Source organism: Macrobrachium nipponense, chromosome 20, assembly GCF_015104395.2.
Source record: "Macrobrachium nipponense isolate FS-2020 chromosome 20, ASM1510439v2, whole genome shotgun sequence".
Taxonomy (NCBI): domain Eukaryota; kingdom Metazoa; phylum Arthropoda; class Malacostraca; order Decapoda; family Palaemonidae; genus Macrobrachium; species Macrobrachium nipponense.
The window spans coordinates 21,219,235-21,238,946 of record NC_061089.1 but is presented as its reverse complement, the minus strand read 5'-3'; the positions used below and the strand labels follow the sequence as shown (position 1 = coordinate 21,238,946).

The 19,712-nt window shown below is 36.2% G+C and overlaps 1 protein-coding gene and 1 long non-coding RNA gene across 4 annotated transcripts in view; one reads left to right on the top strand and one right to left on the bottom strand.

Moving 5' to 3' along the window:
* LOC135223007 (uncharacterized) overlaps window positions 1-19,712 on the top strand; it is a 101,508-nt gene that overhangs the window by 68,653 nt on the left and 13,143 nt on the right. For both annotated transcript variants that reach the window (XR_010316415.1, XR_010316416.1), the window contains exon 3: window positions 5,748-5,953. This is a non-coding gene — a long non-coding RNA (uncharacterized LOC135223007). The remainder of the gene's footprint in view (window positions 1-5,747; window positions 5,954-19,712) is intronic.
* The window catches only part of LOC135222962 (paramyosin, long form-like), a 120,849-nt gene that overhangs the window by 91,719 nt on the left and 9,418 nt on the right, over window positions 1-19,712 (bottom strand). Inside the window, exon 1 of one of the 2 annotated variants that reach the window (XM_064261437.1) lies at window positions 8,379-8,840. The exons of the other annotated variant lie outside the window; for it this stretch is intronic. Within the exon in view, the coding sequence (XP_064117507.1) occupies window positions 8,379-8,591 (213 nt within the window). The 5' untranslated portion in view covers window positions 8,592-8,840. Of the gene's footprint in view, window positions 1-8,378; window positions 8,841-19,712 lie in introns of those variants that run through there. 2 annotated transcript variants of the gene reach the window in all.

The following is a 19,712-nucleotide window of genomic DNA, read 5'->3' as shown; positions in this document are numbered from 1 at the left end:
TCTCTCTCTCTCTCTCTCTCTCTCTCTCTCTCTCTCTCTCTCTCTATATATATATATATATATATATATATATATATATATATATATATATATATATATATATATATATATATGTGTGTGTGTGTGTGTGTGTGTGTGTGTAGTCTTTCACATACCATATACCCAGTCATTTTCAATCCTCTACATAAGGTGCATGGTTTTTTTTTTTAACAAAATCATGTTAATACGATCTGATCTAGAAGTTTGTTGTTTATGCTCTTTGGCCCAATCTAGTGCAGCGTGATTCTTTTCGTGTTCCTGAAATGTTTTTTTAAGTTTTCTTACAAATAGCTGAAATACTATCAGTACAAACGTTTCCAGTATATTTTATAATAAAAAAATCGTTGTAATGATGTAATACAAGTGGTTCACTCGGGCACGAGAAGAGAGTGACGTCACTCGGCATCGGTCTACTGCTTGGCGACTAAAGACGAAATTAAACATCTGACGCGATGCCTCTTGAATCCCTTTTCGCTTCCAACACACAGAGCATCATACTGGCTACCTCCTCTCTGACTCATCTGCCGCTGTACCTTTTCTTCCCTCGGTGTCTTTCTTTCCTTTTTCATTTTTCTTTTGAAAATAAAGATGACAAACGTCGATGATTTCATCGCCGAGATACTTGACCTATAATAACGTTATGTCGCACGAAATATATCATCTGTTCGACTCTGTCTCCGTTGCCCAGACGGCCTGACCCTTTTCATAGACTGTTCGCGATAAACATCTGTCTTCCATAAGGCTTTTTAAGCCTAGAGTTAATTCTGGCTTGGATATGGCTACTTTTTCGCGTCTCCAGCTGAGGATATTTTCTCGATTTTTTATGCAAAAGTGCCCTTTGAACTAATCTTCTGAAAAAAAAAGAATAAGATTTTTCTTTCCTTTTTAGTATTTGTTCGCCTACATCTTGCACATGCCTAATTTGCTAACACCTTATTACAGACTGATTACTGTGGCCATGGTTTTATTGGTAGACACAAGAGCCTAGTTCACACTGTCCTTTCATCTTTACCTTCGTGTTCCTTTTCCTACTTCCATTAGCTATGGAGTCCTTGACAGCGACACTCTGGACTAACAAATGAGTCTACGGATTCCTTCCGTCTGCAGCCGGATGATTTTCTGCCTGATGATGAGCACCAGTTTATTTTGGTCTCTTAACTTCAATTTAATACTTTATCATACAGATCTATTATCTTATGCTCCACTCTTTATCTCTTCAGCATTATTTGCGCTGTCCACATTTATTCCCTTACCCTTTTGGTCTCAAAAACGTTCCCTCAGATACCCAAGATTGTACAATCAAATAGAAAAAATGGTTTGTAACCAATTAACTGATATCAGTACGTATAGGCACACTATTTACCTTTTGCATCATTTATCTATACCACTATCTTGAATTACTCTGCCATCTCTTAGGCAACTAGGTCTAAGATACCAGAGTGACAAGGCAAGATATGGCAAAGATTTCAAGAGGCCTTGGAAGTTATTGAGAACGAGAGATAGGGGGAAATAAAAATGGGTGTAACCGATTATCCTTTCCTTTAACAGGCTAGGTTGGCTTCTTTTCCAGTGATTATTATTTAACTAACGTTGTTGAGCAAATCTTGGACTGACTGATTAATTTATTCTGTTTCCATGCTCATACCAGGTAAAGGATCAGTCTCTCGTTTGAGTCCACTTCGTGCAGAACTGTTTTGGAATAACAAGCTAAATTTCACTTGATTTCACTATTCTCTTCGAGAGATTCAAGGAAAAACTTTCTTTGCTTAATGTTTTAGCAGTTGGTGGATACTCTCTATGCAATTGGCGCAGACGGGCTTGCGTTATTCATTAGCCTCAATTTCGTAAAGGAAAATTGTTCTTGATATTTTTGCTATTGTGACCAATTTTTTGTAGGTTTGTTAAAAGTTTCTTTGTTGCTGACAAGTTTTGTAAGCAAACACTGTAATTTTACTCCCTACAGTCTCAGTAGATAACTTCTTGCAACCTTGATACTTTATCGACATTCCTTAAAGATACTGGCTGCGAATTTCATCCACAATTTCTAATTGCTGTAAAGGAATCCTACAATGCCTGAGGATTCTTTCTTTCGGATTCCATTATAGTGAAATAATTTGTGTTCGCTTTACCATCGCTTCGCTGGTAGAGAACAACTCCTGGGTTGCACCAAGTGTGTAGCCTCACCCAAGTCCACCCGTATGTGTTAACATTCTTTAGGACTAGTTTCCGGTTACTACGTTTATAGTTTTTATACTCTAGACATATCCTTTAAAGAATGCTTTGCTCACAAATACTTCATGATCACATTGATTAACCTACACTCTACTAATCACAATTACGCCAGACATATGACAATCGCTCGAAATCTGTCCCCGCAGCCCTTCTGGAAATAGTTCGGGTAATATTATCAAACGGTTGTATCTCAAAAGATATGGTGATCTCATAGGAAGACCAAGGACACAGCCTCATCTAAGTGTTTTCAACACCTTTACTGACGCTAACTCAGCAGTTGCCTTCAGCTTGCCTTAGGTCTGCATTTTCTCCTTCATGTCGCGACACGAGGAAAGTTTCAGTGACTGAATACCTAAATTTGGCACATTTAAAACATTCTTATAAGCTTTAATATCTTGCTTATGACTTAAACGTTATGCAGTTGGATGAAACACCAACAATCATGTTTCATGAATAGAGATCTTTCCTTAGATCGCAGAATAAAAAGTTAAATGTAGTTATAGTAAGGCTTAAGACTGTAAAGCAGTAAAAGTGTTTTGCAGAAAAGTTCAGTTAATTCAATTTTGTTTTTTAAAAACTTCATGCATGAAATAATCAAAGAAATTTTCATATTTTATGTAAAGGGCCACTGCAGAGTCTATGTGCATTGATACGTTACTTTTTCATTTCTATGTAAGCTGCGGGTTTCAGAGATACAAGTGGACCCTTCTAATGTTCTTTGTTTCAGTAGTTCTTCTGAACCTCAGAGAGGTTTTTCAAGGGCACTTGTTGCTGACATCACTACTCCCTGCAGATCAACAACTATTTACAAAGGGAAATGAGTAATGTTTGCCACTTGGTATAGTGAACGGAATGCCTCTTCGATCAAATTATTGAGCATGTCACTCTTATTGTCATTATCTTTATTATTTTCTTTCAATATTTCGATAGAAGCCTTTAAAAAACTGAAATTTATATATTTTGTCAGAAGAACCGTTTGCCCCCACCGTTCATGTTCGCTTTCTTCCATCTTACTGTTCACCCTCTCCTCCAAACCAGTTGTTTCACAGTGCAACAGGGCGAGATTTTCCTCCTGTTACACCTTGAAAATCATTTAACTATCAATTTCATTTTCAGCCCCTTATGACCTTATATTTCCCGAGCACTTGGCCTTTACTCCTAAAGTTTATTTTCTATTCCTCAACCTTAAAGAAGTTTTAAATTGGCTTCTCCCAAATTTTTGGCAGTACATACTGTAGTTTGTGGCCAATCCTCAAACCTTATACCCTGGAGGAGGGTAAGTGTTGTCATTGCACCTCATACTTAGGGTTCTTTGCCGGTCCTTTCGGTCTCTAGCTGTAACCCCTTCCATTCCTTTTACTCTACCCCCGTTCATGTTCGCTTTCTTCCATCTTACTGTTCACCCTCTCCAAACAGTTGTTTCACAGTGCAACAGCGAGATTTTCCTCCTGTTACACCTTGAAAATCATTTAACTATCAATTTCATTTTCAGCCCCTTATGACCTTATATTTCCCAGCACTTGGCCTTTATCCTAAAGTTTATATTCTATTCCTCAAACCTTAAAGAAGTTTTAAATTGGCTCTTCCATTGCATGGAAAGTTTTGTTCCTAAGTCCGAGGGTGAAATGACAATAGCAATGCCTTGAAAATGCATCACATTTCTTATGGCATTTTAAATTAATCTTTTAAATGTTATCGTTTCGGCAGTCTGGTCCCACTCTTTCTTCTGTATGATACAGTATGTTATTTTGGAATGATTGTTACTTATTCTCTAATGCTCGCTCTTGTATTCGTTTGCCCTACAAAGATTATGAAGACAGATTTTTGGGTTTTATGTCACAGCAAAATCGTGGTAGAAATTTTCCCCCGCCTTATGCCGCAAACTCATGCAATAGGGGTCTCTTAGACCTTTTCATTTGTCAGTAAAGTTTGTTCATTCAGTTCAATTCATTTTTTAATTTCAGCCTTTGCTTTACGAGGTTATTTTGTTGTTTTATGAAACCTCCATTCGAACTGAAGTCTAATCATAATGCCAATGGCGGACTGGCCAGGTTGTTCAGCTTGACCAATGGCAAAAGGGCCCCTTACACCTGAGACCATGGAAAATTTCATTTTCATTTGTCTAGGAGACTTGCACTTACTAGTGAAAAATAAAATTTCCAATAATTTGTCTTGTGTTTTCACTTATGCATTTGCAACTATTTTATGCCTTTGCCATATAATCTCCATTGCAATATAGCGGCTGATTGGTTGGGGTGGGCCCTACCCCCCAACCCCTCCTCTTGTTACCTGGCAACCACAATTTTTAGATACAGTTCACCACTGCATGTGATACAAAGCGCTAAAAAAAAGTATGGTCAAAATACGACAATTTATCAAAACTTTTAACTAAGTATAACTATATTTGTCAAAACAAGGTAAGTTAAATTATGACGCAACTTTTCCAAATACGTTTAGTCTGAATTTAAGAACTTATCATATAGGTATGACTGATGCATCAACATTTCGCCTCACGAACTCCAAGTAAGGATAATGTAAAAAAAAAAATAGAATAAATAAAAAGATAATACTTATAACAATAGTTACCGCTACTTCCCAGTAGCAAACTCACGACGCTCACGTCTCCTGACGACCCCCCATCCCCGCCCCTTCTTCCGTTCCCAACTAACAAACAAACCTCCTTAGCTACAAACGCCAAGCACTTCTTGTATACGTTAAAATCAAACTACACTCTGAACACCGACCGCGTAAAGTTCGTGTCTTCATTAGAACTTCCACAAAAATATGGTGTTAAATCATATCTGCAACTTTTACAAAGATTCAAATCGAAATGAAGAAAGTAATGCACTGTGTTACCTAAATATAGAAAAGCATTATATTTTGTCTAGAATTTCAAAGGAATATGTTCATTCTTAAGGTTATTAAGAGAGTGCTGAATTATTCATAATTCACAGACAGTGATGTCATTATTTTTCTTCTATGGACTTTAAAAAATGATGTCAAGTGTTATCTAGAAATTAAAAGGGGTGTTGTCGTATCCTTTGCAAAATTTAAAATGGGCGATTTCATATGTAATCTAGAGCTTAATAAAAATATCTCTGTTAATTAGAGACATGCAAAAATGATACATTGCCTCATCTATAGCTATATGTTTCATATGATGGTTTATTTTTTCATATTGAACAAAATTAATTTTTTGCAGTCTACAACATAAAATAATTCTATGTAAACCATAATAAATGTTGCCTTGTTTTATCTAGAGCCCCTGAACTTTATGCATTTTTTTCTTAAATAAAGTGATGTCATATCTAATCTACAACTTGAAATAGTAATGCCATTTCTTACTCAGATCTCAAAAAGCAAAGTGATATCCTAAACTTTAAAAGAGTGGTATCGTGTCCAGTCTAAACTAGAAAGCATAAAGCCCTTTAAAAATGGCTTTTAAAATAAAGTAACTCAGTATAATTCATTTTCAGATCAACTCTGAGGAACAGAGACGCCAGACAAGGCAAGAGCAAAGTGAAGATTCTTGTGAGTCTGCCTTCATTTCGCAAATCTGCTGCTATTCTGCAAATCTGCTTTTATTGGAGGCAGGACTCATCCCAAATCTCCAGACAGTCCTGTTGGTTCTCAGCAGAAAGTTCAAAAAAAAAAAAAAAAAAAATAGAGCAACTCTTCCTAGGTGAGAAAAAAATTTCGCGTGGAAAGTCAGTTTTATTCTTAGAAGACTTTGTTGGTTGCAGTCTTTGCCAAGTAGCATTTGGATGAAGCACTTTTTATGATAAGAAATAATGATAGTTTTATTCTCTGCATTCAAGGTGGCAAGAGTGTGATGTCTTGGATGTTTACAGATGTTGTCAAATATCAATTGATAATTAAGTCAAGATTTTCTACCTGTAATCGTAATGTTACTTCACAACTACGGACGAAAAAGTTCAAAATTAGAAGTAAAATACCTTAGACGAATTTGGTAACTGATGTACGTAATAATTCATTGACATCCAGATGGAATTCATCACAGAAATGTCCATGACTTCAATTGCTAATGACATATCCATTTATCTCCTTATGCATTCTCTTGTTTAATCAGTTGACTGTCATTAGTTATCATGTAAATATCTTTATATATATATAATATATATATTATATAATCATATAATTATATATATATATATATATATATCTATAGATATACATATTGCCTTTGTTTATCCAGGTACATTCCATTGGTGAGACAAATTAAATTACTGGTAAATGTATATTTAGATAATTATTTATATATATATATACATATCATAAATATATACATATATATATTATACCTATATACATATACATATATATATATATTATATATATATATATATATATATATATATATATATATATATATATATATATATATATACATATATATATATATATATATATATATATATATATATATATATGTATATATATAATATATATATATATATATATATATATAGTGTGTAAGCCTGAAAGAGAGAGAGACAGACAGACAGACAGACAGAAAGAGAGACAGACAGACAGACAGACAGACAGACAGACAGAAAGAGAGAGAGAGAGAGAGAGAGAGAGAGAGAGAGAGAGAGTCTGATAAGACTAACTTGGACTAATACCAAGGCCATTTGAGACGAAAAGCGTTTCGTTCTGTCTGGGCAAGAGAACGGGTGATGCAGTACACGAAGTAATTCGCTTCTTTAAGGATATTCGTAAATGACAGGTTGATTCTCCTGCTTTTGTAAATGAAAACCAGTGTTAATTCAGAAAGCCTCCGACTATGAGTAACAGCAAAGATTGTTCCGTCCCGCGGCTCCGGGCATTAATATATACACGTGTTTCCATTGCAAACAATACCATCATGTTTTTAATCATTATCATTCATCATCCATATCGTCATTGCCTTCAATGTCATGCCACACAAAAGTCTCTGCTAAAATAGCGCCACTCTTGACCTTCTTGTGGTTTTACTTTCACCAGTCTCCACTCATATCTAGCCTCCTGTCTCATAATTCTCATCCAAGTATTCCCGCTCCTCTGGTGCCAACAGCAACCCACCAGACACTGTCACTACTATTCTCCCATGGAGCGGTGCGAAGGACATGTCCAAGCCATCTCCCCCTCATTATCAACCCACCCACATGCCGAGCTTCCATAATTTTTCACTATCGTGGCACCTGGATTATACTATTCTTTTCAAGCTTTTATTCTCAAATCAACAAAATATTTTAGATGTGGCATTTTCAGCTCGCATTCGCGCTCTTGCAGCCAAACAATATGTGCTGGACTTACGTACAGTATGAGATTACTCTCGTATGTAACTCCAGTCTGTTTGATTTCCATATCATCACCACTGTGTCCATTGTTTGGTTTGCATCTTTTTAGTCTTTCACTAAATTCCTCCTAAAGATGATCTATTAGCAATCATTGCACCCAGATATAAAGGACTTGCCTATACTTCCTCCATTGACTGCTATTCCTTCCCTTTGTCCATACCTTTGTCCTCACAATCATAGCTCCAATTATCAGTGAAAATTATTTTGTAAACCGCGGATGGAAAACAAACAGAAAAACTCGGTGGAAATCAGGTATTAGAATTAGGTTTTTAAACCGGTTGTTTTACCCCCTCTTGTACCAACGAACCCCTCAGCCCGCTCGCCCGAGGTGGTCGTCATGGCAACGACCGATGCTTTGGCCTCCCGCCCGTCCACTCAACATGTGCGATTAAGAACAGCTGTGCCGGCAAAGGAAGGTGATAAAAATGAACCTATTGCGATGATGGTGCGTTATGCGTCTTGCCTCGAACGGTCTCTCGTCTGTATTTATTAAAGATATGATGTTTTCTAGGCTTGGAAAAATGCAAAATTAACATTTTCTTTGGCGTATTTTGATTATCAAAACATTTTCAAACTAACTAGAAGCTGAATTTCACGTTTTATATCATTATCAATCTAAAGCCTGCAAAAATCTAGCACCTTTGTACGGCCGCAACAACAAAATTTTACTTAGGCGACCTAAATGGAAAATAAGTAAGCAAATTGCATGAGAGACTGCACTGACTACACCCAAATAACCAGGCCTACCTCCAGTCTGGATATGCTGCTGATGTCAGAGATGTATTCAATGGTGACATTGCTGTCATCTTCGGCGGCTCCAGAACGGTACGAATAAGTCTTGGATGTGACTTTGCTGCTGGAAACCTTCCTACTGCTGGAAATGATTTTTGTGGAGGAACTTGATTCCTTGATGCTGCTGGAAATAGCACTTGAGCTGATTGCTACTGCTTTGGACGCCATTTTCCTTCAAATTCTTGCTTTCAGCGGCAGAATTTAGTTTTGAGTATATAAATCCGTTTGGTCCTGTTCTCGCCAAACAAGGGAAAAAAGTGGAAGGTTGTCCTGTGGACTCTCAGACAAGACACTTTTGCAACGAGCCCCAAGTGGACGCCGAGAGGGGCTTTTGAGACACGAAGCGACCGCGCACACACACCGTCTGTAAGCTCCGCCTGGCCCAGAACTCCAAAGGGACTGAACCCCAAAAGATACTTGTTCATGCCTTAAATTCCCCCCCAAGATGTCGCTGTCGGCCCACTGTGTCCGTTAGCTCAAGTTACTAAAGAAAGCGCTGGTTGCCCTCCTACACCATTTATAGCCAAGACAGCCGAGGGTGCCCGACTGCAACCGATGTTCCACGAACGGAAATGGTCTTTCTCACGTCCGAGAGTCTCTTCATATACCTTTTGGTGCTGAAATGCCCCCAAACGACATGCCGTTGAGACCGTTCCTTGTGACGGTTGTGGCAGTTGTTGGGCTTAGGGATGACCTTCCCTAGATAAAGCTTTCACATTCCATCGTCGCCGTTGTCGCTCATAGAATATCTGTCTTTTGAAAGAGCTCCTGATTTTGGCAGAGACTGTTCGTCTTGCTTCCTTATCTTTATGCCCCGTCGATGGTTGACATTTAGCACCTCGATGCTAATTGCGCAGCCACCGTAAATACTAGTTGATAAATAAGTGCCGTCGAAGACTGAGGTCACTTGCCTTTGCAAGGTCAGTTGATGTAGGAATCTTTGTCTTGACAGTGAATGAAATGAATTACCAGATGAATATAGTACAGTGTTCACATGACGGAGGATTTGCACTCGGTTGAATTAAAATGACAGCAATGAAAAATTATAGATCTCCCGTGTCTATCCTAGTGGACGAGAGCAATGCTGGAAAAGTTTCAAGATATCCTTAAGCAGTAATTATTAAGTTATCAAAAAAATCTACTGAAGAGGATGCAGGAATCGAATTAATAAGTGATGCTATAAGATTATCCTCCCAGATCGATATCTGGATTAAAAAGAAAAAAAAAGTTTATGACATTTGGTGGGTACCTAAGCAATAAAGTGAAAATTGGAAAGTTTGCAGGTAAACATGGCAAGCGGTATACAGTATTCGAAAAGTAATGGGACATCCCCATTTGCTCAAATTGATGTCAGTGACCTCTTTAGAAGTGAACTTTGACCTGCAAAAATGACATCTTTGGAATTCCAACTCTGAAAATTTAAGTTTACATGGGTTTGGATATATAAGGATTTGAATATATCAAAGAATAACATTTTAACATCGATTGTTAGATACAACTTATTTTCATTACTGGTGATTTCAACTAAACTAATTAATCCAGAGACTCGTGTTTAGTAATTGTATATTGAATTCAAAAATAAAAATCAATAAAAGGAATGAAAACCATTCGAATGGTTAAGGAGAAAGGACAAAATTAGATTCTAAAAATATGATCATGAAATAAACAAAACAATGAATCAACAGGACAAAATCAACAGGTTTCCTACCCTTGAGAAAAAAAAACTTACATTTCATAAACAAAATAAAGGAAAACTCCCACATTAACTATTTCGAATAAATAGTAACTGTGATTTCGCAACATCGGTGAGAAAGTCCCTAAGAATAAAAGCGTGACTCACTTCCCCGCTTGGTAAGACAAAATTCTTTCTAATGACTCAGCTATCGAAGACTAATCTCGGCGAGAATAATAGACCCAGACCTGAACTGCAACTTTGTTGTTGTTGTTGTTGCGCTTGTTTATCGTGAAGATTCTACTGTCGTTTCTGTCGGCAATTGTAATACCCGCAATGCGTTGCTTGCTTGCGATACAGGCATAAGGGAAATCAATAAGTGAATTCTTGTTATCATTTGTTACTTAGCTTTCCCACTCGCATGCTCTGGAGACGGGTAAAATTTGATTTGTTCATTGAATATCTTTCTGTTTTTATTATTAAGTTTACTTTTTACTTCAGTTATCAAATTGCAGGCCATTTAATTATTTAAAAAGAAAAGTATTGCACATGTCTTCAAGTAAAATACAAACTTTTTGTCAAGCGGCCAGCTCTCTCTCTCTCTCTCTCTCTCTCTCTCTCTCTCTCTCTCTCTCTCACACACACACACACACACACACACATACACACACACACACACACACACACACACTCACACACACAGATGCATAGATGCTCATATGTTACAGTACTTTTATGAGACGTATATATCCTTGGTAACGAGTGTGCGTTTGTATATATGTATGTACGTTCGTATATAATTTTCACAATATCTGTCCTGTAGTTTTCATATAATTCATAAATCTCAAAGAGGAAAAGTTTGAAAAAAAGCTTTTGTTGTTAGGCATCATCAAAGTGAGATTCATAATGACTTTGACTACCAAAACAAAACCCCTCCCTCCCGACCCCCCTAGAAGACAAATACCCTCTCCAGTGCAATAGATTTCGAATTATGACTTTACCTAAATCAGGTCTTTTCGCAAAGGTTTCATTGCTGTGTTATCGTATTTCCTCGAAATAAACATCTTTTCATTTTATAAGTTGCCTCACTCTCTAACTAGAGATTTTTGCACCATATCAACTTTCTAAGAAGGAAATTTTGTTTATATTCCTGATGAGATATCAAATGCACGCAGTCTATCTTCATTTTACGTTTATCATTGCCAATTTGTAAAACAGGGTTTCATCTTTTCTTCCGAGCAATATTTTTACAGCGGCTAAACTCGTAATTTTTCCAACTGTCCCCTACCTCAGAGGCTTCAGTGTCATCGCTTAAATTTCTCTCTTCTTTCGTGTGCATCGAATTCCCACGTTTCGTTTATATTTCTAGATATCCTGTGATTGACTTCCTTTGACACTCCTATTCCACTTCTTATTAATCAATTATTATTACTTAGTTGCTCTGCCACACAACCTTCTGACTTTGTCTATGTTGTCAGTCAATTATGCCATGCTTCTTCCAAGTTATAATGCCAAGGTTAATTCCCCGTATCTGTTGAGAGGTCTTCAGTCATCTTTGATTTGCAAAACGAGAGTCATTTGTTAAATGACTAAAAATAGTTATTGCTCTCATATGACTAGCAGAGATATTTCCACGGTCAAACTGTAACTTGCTCTGCAATCTAGTTATCAGGAATTATCATACGACTTATATATATATATATATATATATATATATATATATATTATATATATATATATATGTATATTATGTATATATATATATATATATATATATATATATAATATATATTTCAGAAACATTTTTTAGCTCTCTCTCTCTCTCTCTCTCTCTCTCTCTCTCTCTCTGTCTGTCTGGTGTGTGTGTGTGTGTGAAGAACAAAAAACTAGCAGCGCTGTTAATATGTAACTGCCACATAAAGGTTTAAAAAAAGTCAATATATATATATATATATATTATATATATATAATATCGAGCTACAAATGTCCTTTAATATCTAATTCGCTCTACCCCGGAATTAACATATTTTCATATATGTTTAACCGAGGGGGAATTTATTAAGCGATAATAGAATTGCCGGCCGACAGGCGCGAACCATCGACCTCTCAATTCCAGGACTGGCAGTGAAGCCTTAACCAACCCGGTCACCGGTAATGTAATATGACAAATATATATATATATATATATATATATATATATATATATATATATATATATATATATATATATATATATCATTACTCTGGATGCTTCATTGTCCAATATGTCTTTCTTTTTCCACTCCTGTTCCTCCCTCTTATTCTTCTTCTTTCCCTGTCGGAACAATTAGAGGCACTGAGTAGCCCATTCAGACGAGGTGCTTCCCGTACTTCACGTCCATTCGTTATTGGTGTCAGAGGAATTATTTCTGGCGACAGCGCTGCAGACGGAGGCGTGAGAACAACAACACCTGGCGGAGAGAGGGAAGAGAAGAGGGACTGGGATTTCCCTTTTTTCTTTTCCCTTTTGTCTGCTTCTTTTGCGCAGTTATCAGCAAGCTTTATTCCCTTCGGGACATTCTATTCTTCTTCTTCTTCTTCTTCTTCATCATCTTCTTCTTATTTGGTTGTGCCTGCTGTTTCATGCTTCTTCCTCTCTGGGATCTTATACAAAGCAACTTTAAGACAGCTGTGCTCAGCTTAGCTCTCTCTCTCTCTCTCTCTCTCTCTCTCTCTCTCTCTCTCTCTGACGTAAAAGAGTAGGTTATCTCCAGCACGTGCAATGTATTTTCACTGTGGTATCCATCTGTTCGGAATCTAGGGCTTTGAGTGAGTGACCACTTTTTTTTTTTTTTTTTTTGTTTTTTTTTTTTTTCATTTCTGCGACATTGGTTTTGAAAACTATATTAAAAAGTTTTAATTAAATGAGGTTGAATTTCAATAAAGGTAGCGATTCCATTAAATATTTTGCGCAAAAATCTAAATTTGTAATCCAGATCTTTCTCGTCTCGTTTCTAAGTAATCCTGTATATACGAAATTGATTCTCGAGCAACGTGAATAGCTAACAAATGTTCAGGCGACTGAATAAAATTTTTTTAGCGTGTAAATTCCTCGTTTTCCGGCTTGAAACCGAACGCAGATGCATCTGCTTCCATTTTCTTCGCTGGGATGATTAGATCAAGATCCACCGTAAAACGGAGAAGTTATTTTCTTCTCACCATACAGAAATGGCGACTGTCGTCAAGTAAACAAGCCTCGAGGTTACATTATATCGCACTTCCCGTCGGTGTTTATTTTCGGCCCAAGATAAAGACACTTTTTATCATTATTATCATTTACATTTTTTCTACGGGTTAACTTTGGACATTGTCACTAGGACCAACCTGGTCATGCTTTTCCTACTATCGCTGCAAGAAAACAAAAGGGAGACTTGAAAGTGGCCAGGAAAGTGGCTATTTATTAGCAACGACGAGCTGAGTCTTCCAAGCCTCAATGATAAAACTGTCTTCCGTGCTTCTCGGAGCTTGTAACCTCTGTCTGACTGAGAAATAAGAGTCTGGTTAAGAGTTTCCCTCCTTTGTTCGTCTCCATTCTCTCACATTATTCTAACTGCTGTCTGTGTAGTCTATTTCGTAAACAAACATCAGCGCGCAACATCATCTGCAGTTAGAACGGGAAATTTCGTGGAAAAAAATGATTCTCGGAGATTTCTGCCTGATTTTTTATGTTTGTGCGCCCCTGATATCCTAACCCCTATTTTATTAGGTCACTTAAAAATACCTCAAACCCACGATTTCCGCTAACACCTGAAGGGATTCCTTTCCAGAGCGCGACAATGAACAGTGACTATTTTTCCCTTCGAGACATGCTTCCGAGGATATGCAGTTTTTTTTTTTATCTTTATAATTTTTTTATAACGCCGGTTCAATTAAGGAACCATCTTCCCACTTGCGTCAGTTTGATAAAGGGCAGAGAAGACTCTTGGTTTTTCAACTTAATATGTCGCCTACATCTTTAATTTTAGGTCGCACTGTCATCAGTCATTTTTCATCCACTCAGGCAATGTATTTAATGTAATTTGTCTATGTTTAATTTTAAGGATACGTCCAAAGCCGTGAAAACTTATTCAAATTATACAACAACTTTATTTCGTTTTTTCAAATCTATATTTTACTCGTTATCAATAGCCGGTCAGGCAATTGGCGTTGAATGTTATCTGAACATTATCCTTACCCAGCTAATTCATCTTTCAACTTTAATGTTCCAATTTTGAATATTTGCAATGACTAGAACACCATCTTATTTACATATTTCCTTGACAATTATTTGCATTACTAACAGAACTGTAATTAGAATTCTCTCGAGTTAAAATTTAGTGACACCAATTCTATATTAGTCACTTTTGGCTTACTCGGGGAGTAAGCCTACAAACTACTTTGTTGTTGTTGCTGTTATTGATCCTGGTGTGGGGGCCGGGGGGGAAAGGTCTGTGGGAAAGCCTAAAAAGGTCTGAAAAAGCTGTTTCGTATGATAAGCACAACAGAACAATTATTTCTAATAAAATATAACGTATTTATTTTAATTTTCGCTGGTGAAATAACGCTCTATTTGACCATAGATTTTAGCACACGCCAAGAGTAAGCAGGAGTTCGGATCACACCTTGTTCTCAGAGGTTAAGTTCTGTGGGACTTTACGAAACCTCGCGTTTACAGAAGCAGAAGGAGAAGAAAGACGAAAATGGCTCACTCTTTTTATTGTTATATTTTCTGGCTGACCATGTGGCTCCTAACTCTGGCTACTTGCATTTATTGTCTTTATTTTGAAATTTGGGTTTCTCACTATCTGTGTTTTTTTTCTACGTGCTTACATGTTTTTGTTATTCTTTAAGGACGATCCTCATTTTTTTATCTGTAAGAATAAAATGAATGTCAGTTATACTTATATACTTATATAAATATATATATATATATATATATATATATATATATATATATATATATATATATATATATATATATATATATATATATATATATATAGATATATATATATATTTATATATATATATATATATATATATATATTTTATTTATTTGTTATTTATTTATTTATTTAATTTATTTATTTATTTATTTATATTAAATGCATATATACGTGTGTGTATGTATATATATTACATATTTATAGTGCATATAGATGCATACATATATATATATATATATATGTATATATATAATATACATACCTACATATATATATGCATGAATAACTGGAAATCCTAAGGAATATCAAACATATACTAGAGGCGAGTGTTGTCCCCAGAAATCGACCGAATGACCAACAAACTCACCACCGTGGAAGAGCCCACTGTTTCGTAAGCTGCGATGTGAGGTGAGACCTGAAATAGAACTCGTATCATTCATGCAAGTTCCCAAGCAATGAGTAGCGTTTCTAGTATCATGGCTCTTCTTGCCCCGGTATTTTCGACTGCGGTCAACATTCTTAGTGGGCTAGTAAACGAAGAGGGAGGTTCTTCCTGAGCAAGTAAAATAAGAAGGCGGGGGAGCCCTTTTGCCAGCAGCCTTGCTCACAGGCGCTTGTTGGTCTTGCAGTAATGCAGAGCAGAGAAGAGAAAGAGAACGCTGAAGTGAAATTTCCTCATTTACATGTGACATCATTCATTGCACGTTGACAAATATACAGATGTTATTGCCCGCGTATTTGGTTAAGCTTTGGTTTTCAAATAATATCAAAATAATGAGTTTAGCTCCAGGTGTTTTGTAAGCGTCTGGTTAGTCGTTGCAAGGCATAAACTGAAATGACCTTCGTTTCTTTCCAAGGGCGCCGATGACGTTACTGCAGCAGAAACTTTGGTATCGGTGTTCATGTTATTTCTCGTTCTCCTTGGTCGATAATGACGATATCTTGACTTACCTCGTCTTATTGGATGACCATTTATGGCCCGTATGGATAACGCCATCATAAAAAATCCAAGAAATTCACTTAGTCAAAGAAAAGAAAGTGTCTTTATATTCGAATATATGGAAGAGAGCTTCACTTTTTTTCGTGAAATCATAAGCAATGAAACTTACATTTTCTGCTTGGAAGGGCAAGAGCCCGTGCTGGCTAAAGGACGGCTTAATCTATTTACATATCTTAGCCGCCAGAATGAGAAAATCAATCCCTTTACAGATGAAATTAAAAAACCTAAATTCGAAATCGATGAAATCGTTAGTTGCCTCCAAATGATCAAAATATCGATTGGGAGCGCAGTTAGTTTCCCCACATGAAGAATAGATCGTCAGTTGATTTTCCGTTGGTTCAACAAGTAATTAAATTTCACAGTAAGAGGCTGAAGATCTCAGTTGGGTCTTTGAGTCCAGAGGTTCACACTTTACCACACGAACAGCAGTGCTGTTCCTAGCATAAACTCAGGTTAATCTAAAACCAACCAACAAACCAGGATACGAAAACATTCTTTTTTGTACTGAGCTTCCCTAAGGTCCACTTATCTCCTCTGTGGACAATTAAGATATTAGCCATAAGAAAACCATAAATATTCGACGCGTCCTAAAATCCCCAAAGAGAGACCTTTATCTCGTTCGAAAATCTTATCGTCAACTGCAAAACTGATCACACGATTCCTCGGGACTTAGACCAGACGATAAGTTAGGCAGAATCATAGGTGCGTAACTAATTCTCTTGTTTATTTTCCCAAGTGTTTCGCTGATCTCTGAGCGCTGTTCGAAGTCTCAACATCAAAAGGAAGAATTAGCTGAATTCTGCAAAGAGACCAAGTGAATTTCAAGCAATATAGCACTGAGGGAACTTTCTCGGAAATTAAGAGTCTACCATGTAACGCTAAGAATCACTTTCGCGTAGTAACGTCAAACATTCTGGGCCTTATTGTAACTTACAAAAAAACAACAACTAAATATTTCAGCAGGGTTGTCAGACATTGGTGAGGCTACAAGTCGGTCGTTGTCTTGACACAGACAAAACTTGCTGTATATTACTTTTACATAATTGATTATGAATGTAAGTAATATTACTTTTACATAATTGATATTGAATGTAAGTAATTCATATAAGTATTAAAGACTTCTCTTTATAGTATACATAAAGTGATAAACAACTTGAGAATGCTTGTATGAATATTAACAGATTTATAGATTTATGATGGTTCGGGTATCTACTGCATACGAATATCATCTTTATTTTTATATTTGTAACAGTAATTTTAACTCATATTGAGTAAACACCGGAACAAAATATATCAATAAAATTGGATAGTCGTGCATGGTTAATAGTAATAAAATTCTATTAATATAAATTACTAAAACGACAAATAAATGGCCACTATATTCCTCTTCACATCTTATAAGAAAATCTTTTCTCTTTCAATTTCCATCAATTTGCAAATGCAACTAAAATAGTTGAATAAACACTGCTGCCCTTAAAATTACATCGAGAATATATCCTAATATTACTAAGTCGTTTATATGCTCTAAAAAAATATGTAAAATATATCATTTTAATGCAAATATATCGTAACATTGGTATTTTGTCAGCATCATTTATCACAGGAAGGCTACATCTCTCTCTCTCTCTCTCTCTCTCTCTCTCTCTCTCTCTCTCTCTCTCTCTCATAAAGTCGCAACCGGTTTAATTTTATGCGAAACCCATTCACTGCCAAAAAAGTATATGATAAAAAGTCTATGGTATATTACTACCATGTTTCATTACTATGTGAAAATTTCTTCATTTTAACGAAGAATCGTCTAATACAGATAATGAGATTTTAGTTACAACCAATATATTTCCGACTATGAAAAATTCTCACTAAAAATTCAAACACATATATACATTCAATGATTATAGATATGTAATGGGTCTTTCCCTAGCTCGTTTCTTTATCTGACCATTATTCCCTTGCCTTCCGTTCCCTTCCCTGCGCTGTATCCCAACTGTTCGTCATTGGATTCAAGCTTAACTCGATTTCACACAAATTATATTAAACCATTTTCACCTATGTGTCATAAAAAGAAATTGGCACGTATATACCATGTTTGTTTATTTATCAGCAGACTTAATGCTAGCGCTCAGTCCACATTTACCGACACTTCGTTTTAAATAATAAGTTTTCATTACCAAACGTTCTTTTCGATTCGTAAGGTCTTTCAGTACACAGCTCAGATGTATAACTGTCTTCGGACGAAGTTCTACAATCTTGTTGAAAACTGTACCAATATTAGACCAAGAAAGCGTGAAAATGCCGTTGTACATAGATCACATTCGTCGGCTCGAAGTCTACACCATTACTAATACTAATATCATCATTCATACAAGTGAAAAACTGAAAAATAGTCGCTTGGGGATTGGTAATAGGTATGCAGATTTTATAGTGAGAGGGACGAATGTAAACTCCATTTAACTTTGTTACCCATGAAATAATGATATACTCGTTTTCTATGATAATTCCCTTTCAAAGAAAACTAGTCTAACACTGACTTCTTGACGGTTTCCCATTTTCTATCACGGCATGATTACAACAGTTAAGCAGATACATCACGAGGAAGAAATAGCGGTGAAGAAAATGTAAATCAAATGCTTTTTAAGCGAGTCTGATAAAGAAAGGATAGAGTTCATTCTGCATAATGGAGACATTAGAAGGAAGAAAACTAAACGTAGCTGAAGAATAAAATCAAAACATACCTTAGTGGTTTATATCGAATTAACTAGTACACTTCTGGACAGAATTATTTTCCAGTAGCTAAAAGAAAGAAAATGAGTTACGGTGCAGAAAATTTTTTTTGGCCTAGGTTTGATAGAGACTATTGAACAGTGTAACTTTGAAATGAGAAATAAATTGCAACAATGTGTGATTATAAATCTAATAAATCAAAATTATTCGACATTTTTCAAGCCTTACAATTAATGACGTATGTAGGAAACGGTGACTTAATGTTTAAAGAATACAAATTACAGAATAAAAGTAAAGCATCAGAGCGCCAATTAAAAGCAATAATGCACGGCTATTATAATCGATTTTACAAAATAAGCTGACTTATTCGTTTATCATATTACTATGAGATTCAGGGCCTCTGTAACACGGTTTTTTTTGGACTTTGCTCCTTGTCAAAGCATCGGATGTAGCTGAAAGTTGACATATGTATATTATACAACCACACACAAATTTTGTCAGCATTATCAATAACCTAAACCCGATAGTTTTAATTTTTATAGAGTAAAAATGATCTAGCCGACGCCATGGCCAATGATTACGAGCCAAGAGTCGAAAAATATTCATTACGTAAGCAAGGTAAACAAACACCTTTTGACTAAATGTTGCCCCGCCCATCCACCAGACAGAAATTCCATCGGCTCTGAAACCCAAAGACTTTATGAATGGCGGAACGATACATAGATGTGGGTGGGGTATCAGCGCTAGCGTAGTAATACTACTGTAGCAGTAGTGCCACAACAGTATAGCAGTAATATACATGAATTAAACGTTTAGGCCAACTGCTGGGATCCTTGAGGATCATTTAGCACTTCTTACAACTACTCGAGAAATTAGATTTTATAGCCAGAAGTTAAATTTCCTAATCCAACAATGCCCATGGTAGCCTTCAG